Source organism: Emys orbicularis, chromosome 4 (assembly GCF_028017835.1).
Source record: "Emys orbicularis isolate rEmyOrb1 chromosome 4, rEmyOrb1.hap1, whole genome shotgun sequence".
In the NCBI taxonomy this organism is placed as follows: Eukaryota; Metazoa; Chordata; order Testudines; family Emydidae; genus Emys; species Emys orbicularis.
The window spans coordinates 141,595,826-141,622,837 of NC_088686.1; the positions used below are offsets into that span (position 1 = coordinate 141,595,826).

Consider the following 27,012-nt stretch of genomic DNA (forward strand, 5'->3'; position numbering starts at 1 on the left):
CTTACAAGTATACTACATCCAGTGTCAACTACAAGGGGAATTTCAGCAGACAAAATGTATTATCCAAATGGAAATCTGATGGAGATTAAATCCCTACTGTTCCAAAAAGGGACACAAGATCTTGACTGCATGTAGCCTGGACTCTAAACTTTATATTTTGGCCAAAAGATAGACATTTCAGCTACAGAAGATCCCTTATCACCACACACAGTTATTGAGTCAGAGTGAAGAGTGCCAACTTCTGAATCACCAATGCCACTTTTACATCACTTTGTTTTCCCTAAGATCTCTCCAACCTCTGATCAAGCCCATAGCAGCTTAGTTTAAGAAATAACAGCATAAAACTGCTCACATATCAAATAAAACAAGCTTGTTAAAGGAAAACAAAGCCCTGTATTTCTCCTTTACAACAGCTGCACATCAAAATTCTATACACATTTATAGTTTTTACTGGACCACAGCTACTGTCTGAAACAAGGCTACAAGTTACATATAGACATTTAGCAGACTCTGGTTTGCAGTTCCACCCCACATACCTCATGTAATATCCTTCAAAGACAAACAACTTGGCACTATCTTGCAAATATCTTTATTTCAATTTACAGATTAGTTCTGAATAATTTTATTATATACAGAAATATAACATAAAAACCCAACAAATTGGATACAAGCAAATCAATTAAAATCTGTATAAAGCCAATTTAGAAGGTTGTTGGGCTTCTAACTTCACCTCTCTAAAATTATATAAAAATAAAATCTGATAATTACAGTTTTGATTTAAAGTTTAAAATTAACAGGTGTTCTTAAGTGAAACACTTATACATACAAAAAACAGCCTTCCACATCCTTCATTACCATTTTAAGATATGTTGTAGGGAAAGGAAAGCAAAAAGAAGACTAAAATTGGTTTGCTTTTGTTTAGGGATTTTATATTGGATTTCTACGGCTGAGAGTTTAGTGCCAGAATCCCCCGTTTCCTTTTTGCACCTGATTCTTTGAAGGGGACAGCAATTTAGTTTGAAGTGCTTATGTAGATATGTGCCTCAATGAAAACTATGTTTATTGCTATGATGATGATGTATGGAAAAAGATTGAGATGCTGTCAGGTTAAAAATTAAGCAGATTCCTTACATATTAAAAACTTAGAATTTTAGTCTAATTTTACTTAATTAGGGACAATGAAAACCCACTAGTCAGCTTCACTTTTTAGCTCCTTTCTAGTTCTTTCACCGAGTCAATATTTGTATTCCTATAATGCTTTTACATGATCTCACAACACTAATGAATTAAAACCTCACACAACCCTTGTGAGGTAAGGGAGCATTCTTAATTTTACAGACAAATCAAGGCAAAACGTGACTTGTCTGAAGCTAGAGGGAGACTGGCAGATCTGGGAAAAGAACTGGATCTCGTGTGCTTTAACCACAAGACCATCCTTCCTCTCACTATCACACTGGTTTGCTTGCAAGCACTGAAAGGAAACTGGTGTTTTAAGAGTTGTTGCCATTGGAATTTTTTTTTTTTTTTAAATCATGGAAGCAGTTCTACTAGCTTTATGTTTTGTAAGTTTTTACATAACCCAATTTTGGGTTTAAATTTGACCTGAAATCATTTCTTGAATTGCTAGAAGCTGAAATGCCAAAAGTTGAGCAATATTCAACTTCATTCAAATAAAGGAAGATTACTACTAGTTTAAAACAATAAATAGCTTCCGGTTGAAATAGTAAACTTAGAATGCAACTAAAGAATGCATTTTTCTTCAACTGGAGACATCTTAACTGTCAGCTTCCATGTATATGGTGTTATACTATCAGTTAAGTGAAAGTGCTGAGGCAGGGTGGTATTAATACTGATTTTCTGTAAAGAAAGTATGTACTTGGGTGTAGCTTTAGAGCTTGTTGAGTTGGTTCAAAAGGCCAATAACCTGATGTAGAATTCCACTTTTCACTGTCCTTTGCAGGTCAAATGCCATAAGCTTTTAAAGTGAAAACTAAAGCATAACCAGCAGTTGACTGCCCATGATAACAGTCTAGGCTCAGACTGTCACCCTCAACATCAGTACATGTACTACATGTTGCATATACTTATCAGGATAACAGAGCTTTCCAGAGTTCTGAAAGAACCTGGACCTACTGCACAACTAGCTTTGATAAGTACCAGGCAAGAATTTTATATTTAGAAAACACAAGAGCAGCAGCACTGGTAGTTTTTTCAGCTCTCCTGAAATCCATCTTTAGATCAAAATATTTAAATACATAATCAAAGGTGTTATGTAACAAAGAAAAAAAACCTGATAAGCAAAACTGAATTCTTGAGAAGGAGACAGAGCACTGTTAACTAATACAATTAGCAGGCAAAACAACAAATTTGTTTTACAGAAGTTGGGAAAAAGACAGACAACTGAACTGCTGCAACTACCTATTCAAACTTTAAATCAGAACTGCAATCATTGGGTTTTGAACCCTATAAATATTTCAGACTCTTGTTTTCTCAAAAGTGCAAAATTCCAATTTAATTGCCACCCTTCTCCTACATATGGCAGACAGAGGCACATAGAGACATTGCAGAGAGGGAGGCAGGGTAGCCCCTCTCCATCCTGGGCTTCTCATGGACCTGGGGGGATAGGGGTGGGTGGAATGGGCATCCTCAGACATCCTTCCCTCCTCGGCAGTCCACCTTCCACCCTCCCCCCACTGGCGGCCACGGCCCACCAAAAGCCACCCAAGTCTTTGGGCTGCACAAGTCTTTGAACCACCGCCTCCCCTGGGCCGCGAAGCTCACAGAGAGCGCTAGGTACCTAGCTCCTGGGTGAGGGAAACGGTTCCAATCCCTCTGGGGTGCCCCCCCCGCCGCCGCTTCCAACCTACAGGGTAGGCAGGCAGAGATGGACGGCACACGGAGTGGTGCCCGGCACCCGCCAGCCAGCTCCATGTGACCTCAGGGGACATCGTCCCAGAAGGCCCGCTGAGAAACTGCTGCTGTGGCCTTGCCCTCTCCCAGGGATCTGGAGTTTTACTGTTCCCAGCATGCCTGGGAGGCAGACGTGACTGGGGCCACCAACCCCCCCCCGTGCGCCATCCCGGCCACACACCTGCATTGAGTTCCATCCCCCTGGTCCAGGGTCAGTTGCCCAGCCCGGTCCCGTCTCTCCCCATGCACCCCGTTAACGATCCTTCATTAAGTTCACCTATGGAAACCTTGTTACGACTTTTACTTGCCCTAGATAGTCAAGTTCGATCATCTTCTCGGCACTGCACCAGGGCCATGACCGATCCTGGCAGGGTCGATCTGAGGACCGCACTAAACCATCCAATCGGTAGTAGCGACGGACGGTGTGTACAAAAGGCATTTATGGACTGGATTTTACCTAAACAGCTGAGATACAAACTGCTTTAAGAGCAATACAATTACACCACTCTTATTCTTCAAGTGACCAAGGTATTTTTTGTTTCCATATCAAATCTGGACATAATTAGGTAAATTTTATTGGCTGAACATTAAATTTGGAAGCAGTATTAAAGTTATGCTTAGCTCCCCGTTATAGGAACAGTAGGGTAACAGGGCTACCAAATTTAGGGGGCTAGAAAACATCAAGCATTTTATAGTATGTTTCCTGGAGTCTATTAAATATCCTCTGTCTATGCGCTACGGTTAAGCAGTATCCAATAGCATCTTCTGTTTCTTGAATTCGTTTCTGGAACCTGCACCCATCCCGTGCAAGTTCTTCCCAGGGTCCTTTCCGATCTTCTTCACTGCTTACATAATACTCAGTAACTTCTTCAAGGAATGTTACCTATAAGAGAGAAGATATTTATTAAAGCAGGAGTGCTCCACCTTTTTCTGAGGCCCTCCCCCCAACATGCTATAAAAACTCCATGGCCCATGTGTGCCACAACTGTTTTTCTGCATATAAAAACCAGGACCAGCATTAGGGGGTAGCAAGCAGGGCAACTGCCCAGGACCCCATGCCACACAGGGCCCGTGAACCTAAGTTGCTCAGGTTTGGGCTTCAGCTCCTTGCGGTGGGGCTTCGGCTTTCTACCCTTGGCCCCAACAAGTCTAATTCTGGCCCTACTTGGTGGGGCCCTCTGAAACCTGCTCGTGGCCCCCCAGGGGGCTCCGGACCCCTGGTTGAGAACCACTGTATTAAAGCACTGGACAATCATTTACACAAAACGATCTCATTCTCAATTAGTATTTGCAGTTACTGTTACCATATTTTGCCATGAGGGCTCTTAAATTAAGAACTGTTCCAAAAAACCTAATGAAAACATAATTCAGTATTGACTGACTTGTGCAGCGTGGTCTTTGCACTAACATTTGACTATGACAACACAAGGTTGTAACATGCCTGTTTTTAAATAGGTGTATTTTAGTTTATCTTTACAAAGGTAAAAACAGGAGAACTTAGTTCCTGCAGCTTACTTAAGTTGTGTACTGTTCTGAATAGACTCTATGGGTACTACAGTGTAAACAAGAAGCCCCACGTCAATATGGAGAAGAGGATGTCGTACAGTTTTTAAATTTAAGGAAGTGGCACTCTTATAGCTACATGGCTAGGACAACACAGATCAGTTAGTTAGGACTTACAGTGAATTCAGCAGGTGTATTTAAATACCATGTACAGAGTTTGAAATTACAGTAATGGTATTTTCAAATGTCACAACCCTAAGCTTCATGATGCAGCAAAGAAGTATATCTTTAAAGCTATGACCAAACCTTTGGCAGGCATGCTACTAAAACAGAGGCAATATCTCCTTCCATAATGGTTATACAACATTTTCATTGTATTTAAAATTCAAACAAAGTATTTGGAATCACAATATTAGCTCATCACCTAGCCTAATGCTATTTTAAAGATTTAACTATTATCCTTCTGATCTTAGCTATTAATAGGCTAAAATTAATGCCATACTGTACTTTAAACTCAACATACAGTATCTAATTATGAACCTCCTCGTTTTGCTACGTTCAGTCTTTCAGATGCAATTTAAAACTGAAACCCTGACTACCTGTCATTAAAGATCCCATAGCAATGTTCAGAACAAGTGTATTAATTCCAGTTTCTTGGAAACACTCCACTTTGGACAATTAGCCCTGGTCTACACTACAAACTTATGTCAGTATAACTACATGCCCAAGTGAAACAGTTACACCGACCTAACTCCCGATGTAGACAATGCTACATCGATGGAAGGGCTTCTCCCATGGACATAGTTACCGCCTCTCAGGCAGGTGCAGTACCTATACCAATGGGAGAAGCTCTAGGCGCCGCAGCTGTGTCACTGCAGCACTCTAAGTGTAGACGAGCCCTTATATTCTGCAAAACATGCTCACTGAGAAGCTGTTCTTTGCATCTCTCTCCTCCCCTTCCGTCCCTCAAAAATGTTTGACTGACATAGCTACTATGGAAACCTTCAGGAGGAAAAGGGCTTGTATAACTTAACAAAAAGGCACAAACTTTGGTGCCAACATCTAGACAAAGGCATTTCCAGTGCAAATGGATTCTGTATTCAAATATAACCACAAGAGTGGGGCAATGTGAGTCTGTTAGAATTTCCTTAACATTTTATAGGAGAAGTTTAACTTAAGCTGTATAAACTTGCTTAATTTTTTTTTAAAAGCTAGCCACTCAGCCAAGAAGCACTTCATTTGCAATCTCAAAAGCATCCAGCCTTTTGCCAATTGCAGGTTAAAGTAATGTAAATGCAGAAATTGCCTAGAATAATTTTTGTACCTCTTAAAATTACATACTTTATACCAGGAACAGCCACCAGTGGCAGCCATCAGCATAGCTACACTAGGGAGTTATCCCAATTCAAACAGGCAAAGAGGCTATATGCACTGGTGAAGCTTATCCCTGCTTGAAACAGGAGTAAAGCACACTGGTGCAGGCTGCAGCTTAGCCTTACACTGGTGGTGCCAAAAGTTGAAATCCCTAGTGTGCACAAGGCCTTAGTTTTACACTTCCTCAAGACTACTCTATCCAGAACTTCCAGGAGGTTTCAGTTACCACTGCCGCCCTCACCCCACATCTGTGTACACTTTGAGCACTGGCAGAGTAAGATAAAGCTTCTATGTAGTGACCTACTGAGCTATTTATCAAAGGGATCATACAAGGACTGATCCAAAAGTGTCATCAGTCTTAAAACTAGTCCAGAAACTCAGTTTTAGCTTTAATTCCCCATTGGAAGTCAAGTCCTTAGTTAATTCAACATAGTGTGTTAATAACAGATACCCTGTTCCCCTATAAAGGGTCTTCAAGTTTTTAAAACTTTAACATAAAACATTGTGCTAGTTTTCCTGTTGAATTATTCAAGGTGATTTGCGCAATATAGTCTTTACTAAGAAACCCTCTGTCACTTTTAAGCAATCTTTGGGTAACAGATCAGCCACATCTAATTAAATATCTGCTTTCAAAAAAACTGATAGTTACATCAGCCTGTCCCTTTGTGGCCTACTAATTTCATCCCCTTTACATCAGTCTACGACACCCTCTTGGGTACAATTACCAACTTTTGTAATATCAAACTAGATATTGCATACGGATCATTGTTCATTCACTGTGTTACTAGGAAGGATTACACAAAGGGTTTGAAAATTACTGTATCTAAATTACTAGTGCAAACAAGTGAAATAGGTAAGGTGGTCCTAAAAATGCAAGTTTCATGCACTCCAATAAAATGTTTTTAAAAGCCTTCATCTGACATGCAGCAAGATCTTGAAGATAAAAGAATAAGTAGATGAAGCTTTATATAAGTGCACCAAGTGGCTCTTTAGAATGCCTACACAAAGCCATAAAAATAAAGTATAATCCAAGAACAGAAAGTAAATATCTACTTGGAGTTAGTTTGCACATAATTACACTGACAAACTAAAAGTTGCTACTATATGAAAACATTCCAGCTGCAATTTCCACTAGCCACTCTGTGTGTGTGTGTGTGTGTGTGTGTGTGTGTGTGTGTGTGTGTGTGTGTGTGTGTATATGTGCTATGTAGTATACATGCATACTTTTTAAAACTAAACCCTTCAGGTGAGGGATTCTGATCTTTGTCTAACACATTGTCCATTATAGAGTGTTATGTATACTTTCAACATTACATGAAGTGCACTTCGCACCAAATGGTTGCTTCTAAAACGAGTCACTTTCTAGAATCTTTTTTCAGTCTCATGTCTTCACTGTTTCCACAAAACAGAATGAAAAGCTATTCAGTGTTAAATTTGCATTTTAAGTTTAATGTTAATTTGTTGCTGCAACTCAGCTAATTTTTTTATAAACGCAGTTATACCTAATTTGAAGAGTTTCAAATGATGAAGCGGGACTTTACAGTGAAATACTAAGAGAGCTGGACTATTGACATATACACATGTACCCCAAGTGACTGTAGGGAAGTCCATCTACACAGCAATTCACCAGTGCCTGCCCCAGGTCAGCTGACTCAGGCTCATGCTCTGGGACTGTCAAATTGCTATGTAAGTGTTCAGGCTCAGACAAGAGCCAGAGCTTTGGGACCCGAGATGACCCCCGCCAAGCCAGAGTAAGCCACAGCCCTGGGTCTTTTGTTCGAGTGTTGACATACCATTATTAGGGGCTCCTTCAAACTCACCTGAGCTATGGTTCAGAAAATGTGAAGGCTGATCTAGATGGCTCTACTCTTCTAAAGGAATAAGACTCAATCTGATCAGAGAGCACAGTTAGGTGCTATAGGCCCTCTGATTCTTCACTTCATCTTCAAAAGTATGCTAGAAGGGGACATAGGTCGAGCTACTTTCTGCTAAACAGCTGAAATGGTAAATTCCCATAATCATGGTAAAGGCGAACAGATATACATATAGTTTTAGGCTCAAACAGCCATAGTTTATATAGTCCATCCCAGTAGCAGGAAGGGGTGGGGTCAACAGCATCCAAAGAAAACTATCAACCTTAAGCTCCCATATCCCAGCAAGTTTGCTGTTGCAAAAATTCTGCTATTGTCAGGGGAAAGAAACCCAAGAATAGAAATATAATTTCAAAAATAAAGATTTTGAAGTAGAGATGTTAAAAAAAAAACTAAGATAAATCAGTCAAGCAGTAGCACTTGATGCTAGGTGAGTCAGGAAGTACAAAATGCCACTCCCTGACCTAGCAGGGGTTAAAAGCACAACCATCATAAGATGGTGAGGGAGAGAAGATGGGAGATGTAGTTCTTGCTAGTCAAACCTCAGGGAGATGCTCAAAAGGGAAAATGCTCTCCTTTCTCCTATAAGGAAAAGCTGGCAAATTACTTCAAATCACAATGTTATCAGATCATGTCTGGAAGAAAAGGTATTTGGAATGGCAGGTGAAAGATTGGGAAATTGGGCTATTCATGAAGTTGCAGGGCACAAGCCTTGAATATCAGACTGTCCCCAAGCCAGGCTCTCAAAGTAATCACAAAACGGCCATATACTATGACCACTACAAAAACAGATTTTACTTGTTCCATCTATTTTGATAAGCTGTTACAGCATCATGGAGCTCAATCTTACAAACCCTTACATGGGGTTTCCAAAATTTGACACCGTCTTACAATATGCTTGTAAAGGGATTCAATTTAGAGTAGCCTAAAAGTAATGCTTAACTTTTTAAGACAGCCATTTAAGCTAAATCCTAGTACACAAGATCAACCTGTGAACCCATACACAGATCTCCATACTTGTCTATTTGTATTTAGACCTATAGTGTTAAAATATTTTAACTAATTCCTTGGATTACTATAGAGAATACTTCAATCTGACTAGTAGGAATTGTTTCTGTTATCATTTAAATTCAATAGAAGTGTTATGATGCATTTTTAAAAGACTCAGACGGTTTTGAAAGTTCCTATAAGAACTAAGTTCTTGACTTCTGTTACCAAGTGTTAAGATACTATAATATTAAAGAGTTTCCTCCCACTGCACTAGAAGTATGATTAAAATGACTATGTGTTATTACACAAACTAGTTTAATAAAATTACTTGGCTACAATCTGAAGAGATAATTTCTGGGTAATTTATAAAATGGAAATATGGGCCTGACACAAATACAAACATTTGTATGTCACATTAATTTTTTTGGTAAGGAAAGATTAAAAGAAAACAAGGAATTTTTACTAAATCCTTAATGCTTCCAGATGCTGTCAGAACAAAAACAGTAGACAGTGTCAGAACCCAGAAAGTGCAAGGAAACCCTGCTTTAAAATGAAAATTCCAGAACTCAGAGGATTTCGGAAACAAAAGTTTGTTAACTCACATCATAACAACACATCGCTGTTTGCCATTTTATCAAAAACTTGATGTACACTCAAATATTAATTGAACAATTAGCTTCTAAGCTTGTTGGGGGAGGGACCATCTCTTGCTATGGGTAAAAGTCCTGCCACCACTGACTTCAAAGGGCCAGAATACCTCATGTTTTCACCTATTGTCCTAAGCAATGGACCCCTGATCCTGAGTGACGTGCATAGGCACTAAAGCAGAACCTAAGTTACGATCACATGCCTCATTTGGAACCGGAAGTACACAATCAGGCAGCAGCAGAGACCAAAAAAGCATATACAGTACAGTACTGTGTTAAAGAGAAGATAGTAACAAAATAAAGGGAAAGTTTAAAAAAGATTTAACAAGGTAAGGAAACTCTGCTTGTTTCATTTAAATTAAGATGTTTAAAAGCAGCATTTTTCTTCTGCATAGTAAAGTTTCAAAGCTGTATTAAGTCAATGCTCAGTTGTAAACTTTTGAAAGAATAACGTTTTGTTCAGAGGTATGAACATTTCAGAGTTATGAATAACCTCCACTCCAGAGGTGTTCATAACTCTAAGGTTCAACTGTACCACAATACCAGCACATAAGTACATGAACTAACATGAAATATACCTTTTTTCTCTTGGTATTTGTACGTTTCTCTCCAAAAAGAATGCCATGCTGCACAGTATCTGTGACCCCACAGTTATGGTTCTCCAGCAGCTGCACCTGACAGGTGAATAAGAGATTGCACTGAGAGCTGACCAAACACAGCCCTGATGCTCCTTCTAAGTCATGCTTCCCTTTCTTTTTTGCAGTTTGAAATGGTGCCTTGAAATTGAAAGGGTTATAGGGATCATCTGAGTTACAGAATGAGTTCCAAAGTTCCAAATTATCTTCCTCATCTGCACTATTACACTCCCATTCATCATCCTCTTCAGAACTGAGGGCAGGAGAGCCAGGAAGGCTTTCGGCCCATGAAGAATCCTCCTCTACATATGACTCACCAGACAAATCCTTCTCTGAATTAACAGCAGTTCGAATGGCAGCTGTAAAGTTCTGAGGGTTGTAAGGATCCAAACTGCAGAAGGAGTTCCAGAGGTGCTGGCTCTCACTATCCTGGCTAGTAGAGTCTGAATCTGAGAGGGACCCCTCGCTATCAAACCCATCATCATCATCCCCATCCCAGTCTTCCTCACCCTCCGAACTTTCCTCTCCACTGGAACTGCCCCTGATAATGTAGTCTATCAGTTTGTTAGCGCAGGCAGGCCTGGATGACACTGGCAGGTCTTGCTCTATATCAGAATCCTCATCTTCATCCTCTTCCGAGAGGGTCTCTTCCTCAGCTGCCTCCTTCTCAGGACTCCATACTTCCTGTTCTAGGGGGCTCTCTCCAGCTTGCCCCACTATGCTGTGCTCAGGCAGTTCCTCGCGGCCTCTCAGCTCCCAGGCATCACACTTCTGCTTTAGATCCTCTTGGCTGTTACCCCTGTGCTGCTGTTCCTCCTCCAGGCTGTGGTAGCCGTGGTCCGGGTCAGGCACGGCCAAGCAATTAGTCGCCAGCTGTTGCTGCTGGAGGAACTCCAGGCGCTTGGTGCGCACGTGCTGGATTTCCGGGAGCCCCTCCCGGGATGGGGGTCCCCGCCAGCCGTCCGCGGGGAGCTCGGCGCTCAAGGGCTGGGGCAGGTGGCTCTTGTCGGTGCAGCAGGCTTGGCCGTAGCCGGACCCCAGACTGCCGCCGGGGCCCAGCATGTAGGAGACCAGGTCCACTTGCCTGACACTGAGCGGGGCCAGGCCGGTCCGCACCAGCCCAGCTCCCCACACCGGCTGGGCAGACTCCAGGCTACTCTTCCGGCGCATCTCCGGGGCGTCGTCCGGCCAGTGCAGCTCCCCGTCGGCCCAACTCAGTGAGGCGGCGGCCTCGGACAGCAGCAGAAGAGGCGCGGCCTGAGATCCCCCCGCGGGAGGCTCCCCCGCCGCGGGGCACAGGGCGCTGCTCAGCCCCTGGGCGGGCAGCAGCCGGTGGAGGAGACCGGGCAGTGGGGAAAGCAGCTGCGAGAAGAGCCGCAGCCAGGAGAAGGGGGGGCTAAGCTGGGGCTGGGCCGCGACGGCAGGAGCCGGGGGACAGGGGCCGAGCTTCAGCCAGGTGAGTCCTAACCAGGAGCTGGCCGGGCCGAGCCCGGGGCTCGCCTGCTCCCGCTTCCTCGGCTCCATAGCGGGGCTCCTCAGCGCTCCCTGCGGCCCGGCCGCTTCTCCGGCGCCGGAATCCAACTGCTGCCTGCGGAAGCTCGGGATCTCCTAGCGGCGTTGCGGTCTCCTCTCGGGCAGGGCTCCATAGTGCAGCGGGCCAGCAGTCCCCTCAGGCCAGCGACGGCACCATAGAGCCCAGCCCGGCCGGCCGCCCTGCTTGAAGTAGCGTGAACAAAATGGCGTCGGAGCCGCGAGAAGCGACAGTTAAACCGCCCACCCGGCGCGAGACCCACACTAGCCTGCGAGGCGCGCGCCCGCGGCCAACTCCCATTGACCTGACAGGGCTCAGGGAAGAGTGGGCGGGGCCGTTCCGCAACATCCTCGCCACCGCCCCCAGCCTATGATTGGTTCCCTGCTGGACTACAAACCCCCGCCCACCCGAGCCGCCGCCTGCTCGAGGTACCGCCCGCACCCTACCGGAGAATTGCATCAGCCGCGGAGGAGAAAGGGGGAAGGGCGCATGCGCTGCACAGCCACCGCCCATCACGCACAAGGCCTTGCGGAGCCTATTGCACGGCAGCGCCCCCTCTGGACATCTGCGGAAACTGCACCCCTATTGCTGTCCTGCCTCCAGCGCCGCCTGGCTGCATCCTCGACTCCCCAGCAGACTCCTGCTTCCTCTGGTTCCCCGGGGGCTGCTCTGCAAACTGCCCGCTACCCTGTACCTCCAGGCTGCAGGTCCCTGTGCCTCCCCTGGCTCCACAGCTCCCCCTTGCCTTAGGGGCAGCAGGGATGACAAGGCACTGCTGTGGCGCTGACCACTCCTGCTCCCCGCCCAGCTTTGCTTCTCATAGGCAGGGCCCTGTCCCACTGGGCTGGGGTTCCCTGTGCTCCTGGGAACCCCCCTTAAAAAGCAGGGTCTAGCACTCAACATCCCATCCCCTGCTGTAGGCTCCAGGGGGAGTACTGGGGTTCCTTCCCTACCCTCAGACTCCCTAACTCCATACTGGCAGCTACCCCATTGGCTTACGCCTGCAGGGGCTTCTCCACCAGTGACCCCGAATTTAATACTTCATGAAGAGCCATCCATTTCTCCAGACCTTCTTCTTGCCGCCACCCTGCTAGATGTCTGGCAACGCCCCAGCTGCAATAGGGATCAGCTAGTATGTTACAGCAGCTCTGCCTTAGAGGTTATGGGCACAGCTTTGGCAGTGGAGCAAAACATTGATGGTAGGAGTGGGTGGGTACCTTTCCTACATCTTGTTGCAGCATCCTTGCTCTCATGGAGAGGCAGCCACACAGTCTGGGAAACACTGTCCTAGAGGCTGCACTGCAGAACAGACTGGTAAACAGAATCTGGAGGAAAAGAAGCAGCCCAGCTCCACTGTCTGATTGCAATGGAGCCAAAACTACATTGTGTCCTGCAATACATTCTGCACTCTCAGTTTAGAGATTCCAAATGATGAGATGTTCATCTCCTTCTTCTTTCTTGGGGAGTTTGTTCCATAGCCAATGAGGCCATTATTCCTAATATCCATCTTAAATTTTCCTTTTAATTTTAATCCCACTTCTAATTACACCCCTTGTTCTTAGTATCTTAGTGTTTGCAGCTCCTCTTAGACTTATGAGAACCTCCCATCTGAACCCATGTTCTGCAGTTTGGCCAGGCTGTATTAATTTAGTCCTTTTACTCTTTTATCTTAAATCTATTGACTCCTTTATTTTTAGACTTGGCTAAGAGGCAAAGAGCAATTATGAAACGAAATAGAAAGTGTGGGGGGAAAAAGCCTGTGGCAGGTACTGTTATCAGCTGGCATAGGGTGAGGCTGCTCTGCAAACAATGATAAGAAGCTGGTAACCACATTATCAAAGGGCACATTCACCAAGGTCTCAGGGATTAGGGTGAGCAAGTTGCCAAAGGTCCATCCCACTGAGCACTCTGTTTTAGCAAAAGAGTTAGTAACAGAATTTTTACCCAAGCTTTTTAGAGTTAATTTGCTTGTGCTACCAACTCCACTTTTGCTAACTGTTTAGAAGCACACATAAACACTACTTTCCTTTAACATAACATAAAAAAGAATAAAAATTAAACCAAAATGAATTTTAAATACAAATCTATGGAAATACCTGGAGGCTATTAAACTTTCATGACACTTGTGTTTGGGAGACAAAGGTGGAAACCTGTTGAAATTGTTTGGTTAGCTTTACGCATAAACTGTTAGTTATAAAAATGTTTGTTTAAAAATATATTTAAAAGTGCAAACAAGAAACCCAAACAAGAAATTGACATTTTGTTAATATTACCTTTACCTTAATGTGGAGGTTTCCCCTTGCATTTTTTATTTAAATTAAAAAAAAACCCAAAACCTTGTGATTCATAAAAGAGATTATTTTTGGGTGCAATTGCATTATTTGTTAAGGCAGAAATTTATGTCCATATATTTATAACTGAGACCTTTTTGAACTTTGCAAAAAAATAATAATTGGTGTTAATAATATTATGTTTATATCCCAACCATAATATTAAAATAGTATGGCACTACTTCTGTTAAAGAAATGTATAACATTGACTTTTGTTGCAACAACATAAAAACAAACAAAAAAAGTAGTTATGTGACACACACAACATACATCACAGGACAACATACATGACATACAGGACAAACTTACAATTAAACAAATGGCACCAGAATGCTATTTATAACTATACAAGATAAGGCATTAAGACTTCAGTTATTAACGCAATGCATTTTTAAAAACAGACAAGTAAACAGAAGGGTTAAATATTTAAATAAGCAAGTTATTACCTTTTTATTTAATCTTTTAATAAAAATTGATAAAAATTCATATTGTTATTTTCCCCCTTTGTTGTATTAATTTAGTAACGTCAGGCATTTTCCATTACTTTTCATTACTGTATTTAAAAACTCTGCTATATGGAAATAAGGAAAGCCCATGTTTCAAATATTAGACAGTGGTTAGGATTAGAAGCAGAGTCTGCATTTCTGTTGCTAGGCAACCATATAGTTAAGAAAGTTGGGAGTATTTCCAGATGTTGCATTCCTGAAGGGTAAAAATAATTAATTTACTGGATTTATTTAAAGTTTTGACCTTGTTTTCTCTTTGCTTGTTTGCTGTTTTCGTTTAGTTTTCAGTTGCTTTATCTTTTTGGAGATTCTGTAAAAACTATAACTTTTAAAACAAAGAGGGAGAGCAGAAGTGAGGAGAGGCAGGGGAAAAGCGAGGGAAGAGCAGCCTAGGAAGGGAGGGATACCTGAGCCAAGAGCAGTGGTTCTCAAACTTTTGTACTGGTGACCCCTTTCACATAGCAAGCCTCTGAGTGTGACCCCCCCCTTTATAAATTAAAAACACTTTAAAATATATTTAACATCATTATCAATGTTGGAGGCAAAGCAGAGTTTGGGGTGGAGGCTGATAGCTCGCGACCCCCCATATAATAGCCTTGTGACCTCCTGAGGGGTCCTGACCCCCAGTTTGAGAACCCCTGGCCAAGAGAGATTCATTCTATCAAGTTATCTTAAAGTACAGGCAGCAGCAGCAGCGAGTTTAGCAAACTGAGAAAGGATATAAAGGAAAACGTAGCCAGTATGTACTAATATTTGAGAAATAAGGTTATATTATTAGCTTTGAGCAAAGAGTAGGGCTTTGTGGGTTAAAGCAGTTGGCAACCCGCACCCCTTGTTTTTATCCGGGCTCTAAGAGAAGAGTAGGGGTCATTACTTACTCTTGTAAAACCTGAATTTGTTCCCCAAGTGTCTGTTTCTTTTGTCTGCATGCCAGATGGGTTTCAGGAGCGCCCTTGTATGCTGCAGTTAATTGTTTTGGGGCAACTCCGTGTTGCCCAAAAACACATCGATTCTAGCTGTTAACCCACTCAATCTCTGTTTTTCACTTTGAAATTCTTTATTCACTCCCCTGAGATTAAGTCGCAAGCAACTCCCGTCTCCTAATGTGCTCTGTGAACTGTTCCATTTTTTCCTTCATCTGATTTACCAATCCAGTGAAAGTATTATTTGCTACTTCTCCCTCCCGTGCACTTACTTTTCCTGTTCTGACAGGCACCAGTCTAGGTCTCTGTTTCAGTTTTACCAGAACCTGGCTTGTATCGTCGGTAGTGGTCCCTGTTTCATTTTTTAATTTTTGCTAGGGCCACCTTTTTCCATTTCTGTCCCCATTCTTCAGGCACTATATAGGTACCTGAAGCCCGTTGTTGACTACCAATATTTATAACAAGGGACGGCACTTCTCTTTTTTGCAGATTCTTTACAGCTGTTTCCAGTGGTTTATTCTGTTCCTGTGCTTGCGGTCCCTGGCCTGCTTGCCACCCTGCTAGGAGAGTGGGAGCATTCCAGGGCTCTGTGGCTTCTCTTGCTTCTTTTAACTCTAGCGTTGTTTCTGTTATTTGCCCTGCCAATTTTGTGGCATGTTGTCTTAACCATTTAACAGCCATGGCCATAGTTTGCAATATTCTACATTTCTTACACTTGTTTTTCAAGGCTACAGTCTCTGCCCTAGCCTTACAGATTCCATTCCATGTTTCTTCCCCACAAGCTTTTTAAAATTCACATGCACCTCCTTTGCTGGCAACCCAGCACAGTGGCCATACCATTTTAAACTCTGTAAGGATTTGCAAGGAGGGATTAAGGGGGTTCCCTAGCTTGTAGCTTTTTGCCAGGTTAGATTGCGATTCTTACAGAGGACACCTCGCTTACCTACCAGATCAGCGGTCAGGGTCACCAGTGTAGTCAGTGGTTGCCTGCATGTGTGTTCTCCCTGCGTGCTTTACTGGCTCAGGCCAGATAGCCCATACAGCAGGCTCCAATCGAACTGCCCAAAAGACCAGAGACTTGGTTTCTGTAGTGAAGGTACTCGGCCAGGTTTATTGGCCACAAAGCACAGTCCTTGCGCCCCAGATCAGTGTTTACAGTTATACTAGGACATGTGTGCCCATGACTGTGAATGCAGCTCAGTGAATGGCGGGACTTTCCATTCCCCACCTCGTTCAGACAAAGACAGCCCTGTGACCCCTCTTTTATACACTGTTACAAACAAATTACTTATTGCCCCTTGGATGTGATTAGTTACCACCCTTTATCGTGTACATGTAGGTTCGATCAAAACATCTATAGTCATCACCCTGTCATCCTGACCTTATCTTTAAGAGGGGTCAGTGTGTCCTTTCATCGTCTTTGGAGAGTGCGTTTACACATAACCCTATATCGGGGTGTTCTGGCGCTACCCTTCTGGAATGGGTTTATGTGACTATGCTGTGTTTTTGCAACTCCAACCCTTTTCTTGCCAAGTTCATGTATCAGACAGCGAACTTACAAAGCAGATGCCTGCTTGCAGCAGGGCCTGACTTCTGCTCACAGCTTGACTTTTGCTCACTTAGCTTTATATCAGCACTGCCTGACTTTACTTCAGGCCTTAGGCCTTACATCAGGCCCCTTATACCAGGCCTCATGTCTTGGGCTTGTTCTTTCTACACACAGTATCAATAGAGTCCACTAATTTTGGGCGCCCAAATTCTTTTCGGGGGTACCAACCCTATGCAGCTCCCACTGACTTTAGCTGGACTAGGGGGTGCTTAGCATCTCTGAAAATCAGGCTGAAGCTGTCTCACATTGAGCACCTAGAAATTAAGGTACCAAACTGAGTGACTACTTTTGAAAATTTAGGCCTGACGGGCTCTCTGCTTCAGTTTCCCTGTTTATAAAACAAAGGATGATACTTAGTTATAGCTCAGGTGTGTTATAACTATCCGCTGTAGTTCCACAGGTGAAAGGTGCTGAGAGTTGGTTCTTGTTAGCTCTTCCTCTTAAGCTTCTGGTGTATTTTCAAGGACAAAGCTGTCACTGCTGAAACTGAACATTATGTACCTGCACTAGTGGAGAGACTGCCTGGCTACTCCTATGGAAAGAATAGTCTCTTTGTTCATCCTCACACAGACATAGTAAAATATATATATTACTATAATTTCTCCAATAAGACTCATACTGACTGGGATGACGTTTAATTTTTGTTAGTGAGCAAACTGAAAGACAGGCAGTTATATTGAAAATTCCAATACTGACACAAGTACAGGTGGACAGGAAATAACCAGTTAGTTTCCTTATTACCAAATACTGCAGTGACCATCCAGAGCATTACTAATCCTCATGTCAGTTGTAGTGTAGGGAGCTGCTGATGTTGAGCGGTGTGTTCATTAAAATTGTAACTGGTAATTAAGAAATTCTACCCTTCAAAATATTCATTTACTAAGGGTTGAGGCATTCAGGTCACTCCAAAGCCAGCAATCATTGTTTCTTAGGTGGGTGGGGAGAAAAAGAGACCCAATTAAACCATTATATTGTGTTCTCTGTTTGCTCAGCTTCTTTCAGCTCCTTACATGTAAGTGCACGCTTCATAATCTACATTGCTACGGTCTGCTCGTGGCTCTCTCTGCTTAATCAGAGAAATAACCTGAACAGGCCTTAGACTCAGCCTGAGGTGCAGGATTAATTTAAACCTTGTTTTTTCCAGACAGATGGAGGCTTAGGAGAACGGATAGTTGGTGTGGAAGTACACCATCAGGCCTTGAGCTTCTAAGGGTTAATTTGCGGTCTCACTTCCCTCAAAGGGTTAAATCTGTTCGCAGTCTCTTGCAGTTCACACTCCTGCAAGTCCAACCTAAGGAACAGCCATCCTCAGTCCTAGCCTCCCCCCAGCAGCTAGCACGCATCCTGGACTAGCATCATGGTAACAGCGAAAAGGTTCCTCGGCATTCCAGTTACGCATGGGAACATTCTGTAGCTATGACTGATGCAGGCCAGTGGCAATTGTAATTACAGGTGGTAGTTTAAGAACCAAGTATGTTTGTAACATGGATTTTGTGTTGCTGTAGCAACAGCATCAGAGAATAATAAAGCCGCCTCAGTAAGCACGGAGACCTGTGCTGGCCTTTCCATTCTCCTCCCAGCACACTCACAAGGAATGGATATTGTGAGCTAACTCCCATTTCTCAATGAGAGTGCTTTATTCTTTCCTCCTCTGCTCCATGCCCTATGTTAGGTTTTCATCTTCTCTCTTTTAATATGGTTTCTTTAGACACCTTTTACATTTTGATTTAGTGTTAGTGAGCACTGGTTTGACAACTAAGGGGACTGGAGTCCTCTCTTTATCACAGACAATACAGCCACAGGGCAAGATCCCATCCCCAGGCCCCATCAGTGTGCCTCAACTCTGACTTAGAGGGATGAAAAGGGGACTTCAGTCCTTGGTCTCTCTAGTGAGACTGCAAGCAAGAGAGCAAACAGCAACGGCAGTTCTGTGATAGGGTCATCTCCCTACTAGCAAGTGGGCTGAGACCCACCAAAATCATTTCACAAAGGCAAGTAGGTAGCCATCACTTGGTATCTAGTTTCACTCACTACTGAGCTGGTCGGGATTTGATGTCAGAGGCAAAAGGCTCCATATCTCATTCCCATTCTCCAGCGTGTCCCACAAACAGAGAGATATGGTGTCTGCCCGCCATGAGCTGGGCTGGAGTGCAGCACAGTCACTTTCACAGAGAAGCAGCCTCACCGGTTTGATTCTGGAATGCCGAGATTGCCGCACAACTGGCAGGTCCACTCTTGTGACACCAGCTTTGGGGATTCATGACGCCACACGTTCTTCCATTGCATTTCATTTCCTTTTATTTTAATGCCACCATTTTACAACTGAGTGAGATACAGGTATCTGAAAGGTGCCTCTTCAGGAGCCCGAAGTGCACCCCGACACAGATGGTGGGGGAAAGAGCGTTGACTGAAGAACTTGGCTAAGTTCGAGGACATCTCCTTAATGCACCTCTCCCAAACCCACCGGTGGAGGTTCAGAGATGCCACCCTCCGACACATCTGCAACTAGTGGATAGCATGGCATGGAGGGGGGATCCTTTCCTCACCCCCAGCTTATTTAAACCCATTCACCTACTAGATACAATATTTAAAACTTTTAATATAAAGATAAGTTCATATTCTCGATCCTGAGAAACGTTTCATCTGTTTACGGAATTCTCACTGTAAACAAAGCACCATTGACACCTCGGGGGGGAGGGAGGGAAAAGGGGACAAGGGAGGAAGACAGCTGCTTGGGGTGGAAGGCACCTGATCTCTTGAACTCTGCAGTTTAGGGCAACCCCACCATCCTGCCTGCCCCGTGGACGGAGCCCTCTCGCCTGCTCTCCCCCCTCTGACACCAAGTGGAAACGGACATCCTTTAAAATCATTTTTAAAATGGGAATCATATCTTTCAAAACCAAAAAAGGTTAAGAAGGGGGTATTTCCTTTCCCCTCTACACAGACACACACAATTTGAATGTAACAAAAACAAACAAAAAATCATATCTTCTACAAACGTTTCTCTCCCCTGAAAGGCTGACGAGAGGAAGAGCATAGCCCCTCTGCTCTTTGCGTGACCACCAGTGGCTCCTTCTCCCTCACATACCAGGTGTGGAGAAGTCTCAATAGAAATGGCATCGGTGCTCAATTCCAGCGTAATTCTTTAGCTGATCAGTCAACAAGCCCCGCCCTTCCCAAAGGGGCAGATTGGCATTGCACAAGCCCCACCCCATTTGGTAAAATGGGGCGGAGCTCCAAGTGACCAGCTCCTTCATGTGGAATCTCAAGCTCCGAGGAGCAATTTCCAGAAGTCACCTGAATGAGGGATAAAAATCATCTCCCGCTTCCAAGATTTGACTGCCTCTACTCCTAAGGCTTAGCCCAGCCCAGCCCCACGCATAGTCTCTGCTGCTGCTTCTCTCTTGGAAGCATTCAATCTAGTGAGCAGGGAAGGAGGGGGAAAGAAAAACATGGACAGTGAAGTATGGTAAAAGTCATGTTCCTGAATACCCAGCATCGCCACAAGGCCAGAGTAAAGGGCCTTGGGGAGTGGGGAGGGAAGCACAGCTGGAATCGAAGTGAATACTGCTGGAGTTTTCGCAAGGGGCAGGGGAGATAATCAACCCTGACAGTCATTCCCCAGGAGCAGGGTTCACAGGCTTGCATGCCCTCTGGCAGGAATCCAGAACAGAAGGCTCTACACGTGTACAAATTATACAGCTCTCCTTTGGAAGCAAATTCTCTGAGATGGACAGAGGAGGCAGCTTGGATCCTAGCACACCACCTCCTAACCCAGAGACAAGGAGGGCTTATCCGCTGCTTGTGGCCTTTAGGTTCCCCCCGCCCCCAGAAGTTCCTATGGATATATACATTCTTTTAAAACAAACTCCCTAGGGACAGTCCAATAAGAACCTTACTGATGAAGTATCCCTCCTCCCTCCCCACCCACAGGTCTCTTCTCATCAAAGCCTCATGTCCCATCTGGACACAAATTACTTTTCATTATTTTTTAAAAATAAAAATCTCAAAGAAAAAAAGTGTCCCCAATATTCCCCCCTCCCTCATTGTTGCTCCCTTGACACAAGGTAAACTTAAAAAAAAAAAAAAAAAAAAAATATCTACTGCAGCCTTTTCAAGTCACAATAGGATTTCCTATTGCGATGTTGAGTTCCCAGTCTCTACAGGGAAAATGGAACAAAAAAACACCCCAAAAAACGAACACCTTCATCTGCAGAGAGAACGTGTCTCTAGCTCCCGCTTGCAGAAAACAAAATCCATCTGGATCCAGGATACAACTCCTGGGACTCACACCCATTCCCACGGCCTAGCACTAGCATTGCAGGACTGGCGTGGTTCCAAAGACACTGCCGCTCTCCTCACATGGTCCCTTGGCTCCTGGAGCCCAGCTCAAACCAGCCCATCTTCTCTTGGGTCAGGTCCAGGTCCCGTAGCTTAATGCAGACCTCCCCGAGAAGGATGTTCTCCCAGAAGCTCTCCTCGCTCAGGACGCTCAGGCGCAGTTCCCGCTGCTGAAGGTCTCCTTTGGGAATCCCGTCGTAGACGAGCTGTAAGACAGAGAATGGGGAAGGCCCATACCGGTCAGAACGCGGTACCTTGGCAGCCTGGAGAAGGAAGTTCTCGGTTACAGAATGGGGAATCCCTAACTGCTGCCCCATTACTGTGCCTTAACCATGCTCTGGAGGGAGAGTGTAACTCAGTCTCCATGAGCCATTCAGTGCTTGGCCTCTCTGCTGAGAGGACCAGATAGGAGATTGGCCCTTTTCCCGGGAAACTGGTCTGACACACCAGCTCATTTGACAAGTTGCTGAACGTTCCTCGGTCAGCAGTGATTTTTGATCCCTACTGACCCAAGCAATCCAGCCAGTGCACTAGTAGTGGCAGGCAACTGGATTCCACCCCTGTCCTGGAAAGACGATAAAGATTAACTTAGTTGGCCCTAGATCTAACCTAACCCCATCACAGCTGAATGCTCTTTCCATGAGCCCTACATGAGCGTCAAAGGGAATCAGACGGTACCATTTCATTGTAAGTGGGGTTGCAGGTTTTCCGAGCCACTTTGGTTTTTCTCTTGGTGGTTTTCTGGGGGTCAGGCAAGAGATAGATCTTGACATAAGGGTCGGGGTCATTCCCGTCCTGGAGAGGCTGCTACAAGAGGGAGACACCAAACAAACCCCAGTCATTTCCACAGCACCAGGACACAGACAGAGCCGGCGCAGCAGCCACAGCTGCTGCTGGGATACAAGGCACCTACCAGGCCTCGGATGTGCATCACCATGATGAAGAGCTTGTTGTTCTTGTAAGAGATGGACAGCTTCACCTCCCCTCCCACCTTCCCGATGGGCCGAGACCACGTGGCATCTGGAAAGAGGCAAAGGACAGAGATAGTGCGCAGTGCCTACCAGCGCAGGGAGTGAGCTACAGAGGCCAGCATAGGCCAGAGACCAAGCAGCGACACAGCTGTGCCGCAGCAATTCTAAACCACGTGCCAGCTTCTTAGGAAGAAGCATAAAAGAACTTTAATGGAATCCCCTGGAGTGGCTGTTTTTCCCTTAGGTAACCACTACTTCGACTCTCATTCTCCTGCTCCATCAAGGGGTCAGGAAGGAATCTATCGCTGTGGTTTAGTACAGCACAATACAGGTACATTGTGTGGGTGTGTTACACCTTCCCTTTGACACGCCTGATATTAGCCTCCATACCAGACTAGACGGACCATATACAATGAATAGTGATACCTGCGGGCTTTGGAGCTGGATTGGTGCCTGCAGCCTTCTCATCCCGCGGGAGGGGGTGGAAGAACGTATACACAAGATCACACTGCAAGGCAAGAATAGCACAAGTCTGGCTTGTATCACACAGAGGTAACAGGCTCTCTTTTCTCCATCCGTAAGCATGTCCTGCACACTTCAAAGCAAGATATGTAACTCCACCATCAGTTATTAATATAGCACCTTCCATCCTCCAGAATCCCAAGCCAGAGGAACATCTCACCACTTAGGCCTGGTCCACACTAACCCCCCACTTCGGACTAAGGTACGCAAATTCAGCTACGTTAATAACGTAGCTGAATTCGAAGTACCTTAGTCCGAACTTACCGCGGGTCCAGACACGGCAGGCAGGCTCCCCCGTCGATGCCGCGTACTCCTCTCGCTGAGCTGGAGTACCGGCATCGACGGCAAGCACTTCCGGGATCGATCCGGGATCGATCGCTTACATCCGGACCAGGAAGTAAGTATAGACGTACCCTTAGATGGTGCGTCTGATCTTCAAAGAACTTTACAACCTGGAATTAAGTTAAGACTTACAACCCACCTGGGATCAAAGCTAATGTTCCTGTTCCCATTTTACAGATGGGGAAACGGAGGCACAGAGAGATGCGACTTGCCCACTTCTCACTAACACAGTCTGGAAAAGGGCCCAGGAATCCTGTCCCTTAGTCACTTGCTGTACTCACTAGATAACACTCCCTCCTAGAACTTATCCATTAAGCGGTGTACGCTAGATCAACCTTCTCCACTGTGGACTGAGAGGCGCTGAGCTGAGAATCTTACCTCAGCCACCTCCGGGGCTGAGTGGATCAGATGCCAGATGTAGCCATTTAGCTCTTCTTTCCTCCTGTCAGCCATTGCCTCGCCGCGTGACCGGCTGATCACAAACCTACTGGGGAAACTGACCAGTTGTGTGTGTGCAGGAGAGAGAGAGAGAGAGAGAGAGAGAGAGAGAGAGAGAGAGAGAGCGCGAACAGTTAGCAAGTCTCCAATCCAGGGCAGCAGAATGCACTGCTGAAGCAGTAATGCCCCTAAGTGAACTGCTCTTGCCAGAGGCAGCAAGTGTTGGTGTGAGGCACATCACCCCACAATGGTGCTGAGTCGATTGTTTCTCACCAACAAAATCTAGAGGACTTTCCAGGCCATTCTGGACAGGTGCTGCCAGCAAAAACTGGTGGGCAGGGATGGGAGGGCCCAAAAGCCAAGGATAGCTAGATCCTGACAGGTATCTCTCAGCACCAAGAGAATCAAGAAGGGCTCAGTCTGGGTGGGTGCTGTCTGAAGCCAGGGAGAGCTGTAGTGGGCTGAGTCAAGTTACAGTGGTGAGGGGAAGTCAGGAATCAGCATGGGGGGGGGGGGGGGGAGGAGAAACAATAGGGGTAGACTTGTCCTCGTGGGTGCTGCCTGGAGGCAGGTAAAGCAAGCCAGGGAGGCGCGTCCTCCCTCCCAGCATGCCCCAGCCCAGAGATGAACCAAGCCCCAAACCAGCTGCAGAGTAGCCAACCCCTTTTCTCCAGGGATGGGACAAGAAGCAGTGCTGAGGAAGAGAGCAGGGCTACCTGGGCAGGTGGGAGGAGGGGAAGATGAGGCGTAGCTTGTTGTGCAGCTCCTGGAACTCCTCAAAGGTACGCTGGACATAGGTGACCTCGCAGGGGCTCTCCCGCTGCACCTTCACGATGTACGTCTGCAAGACAGGGAGGCAGAGCCTGTTATCGCTTGCATGCCTGAGTCTGATCTAACTTACATCAGTACAGATCGGGAGTAGCCCACCTGACGTCCAGATTAGCTCAGAAATCAGACCCACTATGCACACACTGAAATGCAAGAAGTTTGGAAATCAGACCGAGGTTAAATTGTTTCTTTTGGCATCACTTTAGACCCAGTTAAAGGCTGGGGAAAGTTTTCAGGAACATGCATCTGAAGGGAGGCAGACATTCAAGTCACCTTTGAAGGCGTCATGGAAGGGTAAGTGGAAAGCACTGGGTTCTAATCAAATCATACAGTGTGAGGGCAGCCATCCAATGACAGGTCCCACATTTCCCTTCCGCCAGAGAACAGGGTTTGCCCCCTCTAAACCACTAACTATTCCTAGCGAGGCCAGAATCAGGAAAACGCTGCAGCCTTCATTTGGTTTGTCTCTCTGCCCCTGGGACTCCACTGAATGGCAGTGGACTGGGCCTTCCTCCAAACCCACCCCCCAGCACAGAATCCCTCTCCCAGATCTCTCATCTCCCCCCGGCACATGCCCGGCAGAAGCAGAGCTGCAGTGCTCACATAGCCTTTGCTGGGGTTGAAGACTTTCTCGTGGCGGCAAAGGAAGACGTCGCGGATCCGGCCGGATGTCTTGAGCGTGTGCACGCGGGGGGCGAAGGAAAGTACAGGGCGGGTGTCCGAGCCTGTGAACTTCATCTGCGCCAGGTTGTGGATGAAGAAGTTGAGCTTGGTGGCCACGCTGCCCAGGCTGGACTCGATCAACCTGCAATGAGGGAGGGCAGCGTCTCAGTGAGAGAGGGGGACTCCAAAGGCAGCTGCCATTCATGGCACTCCTGGCCCCTAAACTCTCCTGAGTGCACAAGGGCCCCTCAACCAGGGCTGCTGGGACACAGAGCCTGGCTCCTTTCCTAGGAGTGGGGTGTACAGCCACCGAAGGCCCTTCCTTCTCTCCCTGGTGACAGAGGGGCGCCCCCTTCCCCATCTGTCGCCCAGCACCAGCTGCATCCTTTTACCTGGTGAAATAGGTGGTGGCGTCGGCTTCGGAGTCCTGCGGCCGCAGGGCGTCGTAGACGTACTTGAGGTCCTCGAGGTTGGAGAGCTCCGGGATACCACAGGACAGCATCTGGGGAGCAGGGCAGCCAGGTCAGTGCCAGGAGCCCAGAGGTGGGGAAGGAGCAGGGAGAGGGAGATGGACTAGCCAGTCCTGGGGCCTCTACAGTAAACATGGCCCAGGTGCGGGTCTAGATGGTCTGTCCAGCATCCCCACTGAAGACTCCTCCAGCGGAGAGGGACGAGGGCCCTCTCCCCATAACACACATCCACGCCCCAGGAGATGTACTTAGCGAGCCCAGCCCAGCGCTGGGTGTGTCTGCCTGGATCTGAGTCACCCACATGGGTGAGGACGGCCGGGTGAGCTCCGTATGATTAGGCAGTCAGCGCTGCACTTCAGACAGCCAGAGGGGCGCTTGCGTGACACTAAGCACATGCCTCCCCCCCAAGGGTGGAGCACGCTGCTTTCATAGTGCTGTCAGATGGGACACAAGAGCCCAGAGTAGGGGGCAGAACCAGAGAGGCCAAGAGGCAGCTGCAGACTCCGAGGGGGAGGGAATTTCCCACCACTGGGGGTGGGAGGCATCTCAAGACCTGGGCCTGGAGGGTGGCCCACTCTTTGGAGACCCGGCGAGAGCAAAGCCGCCCCGGTGCCTGGATCAGGGCAGCCTCCCCCCGTGTTCTCACCAGGCCCAGCAGGTTGAGGAAGAGGTGGGTGTGCTTGCGGATCAGGTTGTACGCCTGGCAGCAGAGATCCACAAAGTCATGGAAGCGGCTGGAGGGCTTGTCACCACCATTAATGACATAGGCCATGTCCGAGGTGAAGACGAACGGGGCCCGGTCCCTGCACCACAGAAAGAGACACATGTGCCCAAATCAGCACAGGGAGTGGAGCAGAGGGGTCGACCATGGGAAATGGGACACCCAGCCACTCCAGTCTGTCCTGCATCCATCACAACACACCCTGATCCAGCTGGGAACAGCCAGGCTCCCTGACAGCCGCACAGCAGCCCTTCCAAACCACTGTGCCCACAATACAAACTGTAGCCCTGTAGTCTCACAGAAACATGGCCGTCCCCAGCACAACAGCTGCAGGGAGATGATGTTTGGTCAAGGGAGCCAGGACTAAGCACTGCTCCAGCATGTAGTACAATGGGAGCAATCTCACCCCTCTGCCAGGCTCCTGTGGGTGACACCCACCTTTTGATGTTGCCAAACATCTGGGCATGGCCCAGGAACCTGCCGAAGTCGATGTGGAACATGTGGCCGGTGGTTTTGAGCATGATGTTGTCGTTGTGCCGGTCACAGATCCCCAGCACGTAGGTGGCCACGCAGCAGCCGGCGCATGAGTAGATGAAGTTCTCCACCGCCTGGGAGAGGGAGAAGGGGTTAGAGCAGGTGAGGGGGGGAAGAGAGACTTCAAAAAGGAATTGAGAGGAAGGGGAGAGAGCATGGGAATGTTTAGTCCCGCACTCTCAGGAGCGAGCCTGGTCCGTGGGGTGGAGGGGGGCACTTAATGCTGCTCAGCTCCCTCACCCGCCTTCACCAGGAACTTGTTTTAAGTAACAAAGCATTAAATTTAAAAAAAAAAAAAAAAAAAAAAAGCCTTGCACTCTTGCTGTAGGTCCTACATATAAACAAATCTGTGG

General features: G+C 46.3%; 2 protein-coding genes across 3 annotated transcripts in view; both read right to left on the reverse strand.

The window, feature by feature from the left end:
* Positions 1-572: 572 nt before the first annotated feature.
* On the reverse strand, positions 573-11,889 carry PPP1R15B (protein phosphatase 1 regulatory subunit 15B). The gene is made up of 2 exons (XM_065404460.1): positions 9,874-11,889; positions 573-3,793 (listed from the first exon to the last, which is right to left on the reverse strand). The coding sequence occupies exons 1-2, from the start codon at positions 11,452-11,454 to the stop codon at positions 3,581-3,583; spliced, it is 1,794 nt and encodes a 597-aa protein (XP_065260532.1). The 5' UTR covers positions 11,455-11,889; the 3' UTR covers positions 573-3,580.
* A 9,298-nt stretch (positions 11,890-21,187) lies between these two features.
* Positions 21,188-27,012, reverse strand: part of PIK3C2B (phosphatidylinositol-4-phosphate 3-kinase catalytic subunit type 2 beta) — a 52,149-nt gene continuing 46,324 nt past the window's right edge. For both annotated transcript variants that reach the window (XM_065402983.1, XM_065402982.1), the window contains 10 exons: positions 26,564-26,733; positions 26,051-26,207; positions 25,327-25,436; positions 24,875-25,076; positions 24,160-24,284; positions 23,384-23,501; positions 22,568-22,649; positions 22,084-22,190; positions 21,849-21,977; positions 21,188-21,376 (listed from right to left, as the gene is read on the reverse strand). In XM_065402983.1, coding sequence (XP_065259055.1) covers positions 21,188-21,376; positions 21,849-21,977; positions 22,084-22,190; positions 22,568-22,649; positions 23,384-23,501; positions 24,160-24,284; positions 24,875-25,076; positions 25,327-25,436; positions 26,051-26,207; positions 26,564-26,733 — 1,389 coding nt within the window. The remainder of the gene's footprint in view (positions 21,377-21,848; positions 21,978-22,083; positions 22,191-22,567; positions 22,650-23,383; positions 23,502-24,159; positions 24,285-24,874; positions 25,077-25,326; positions 25,437-26,050; positions 26,208-26,563; positions 26,734-27,012) is intronic.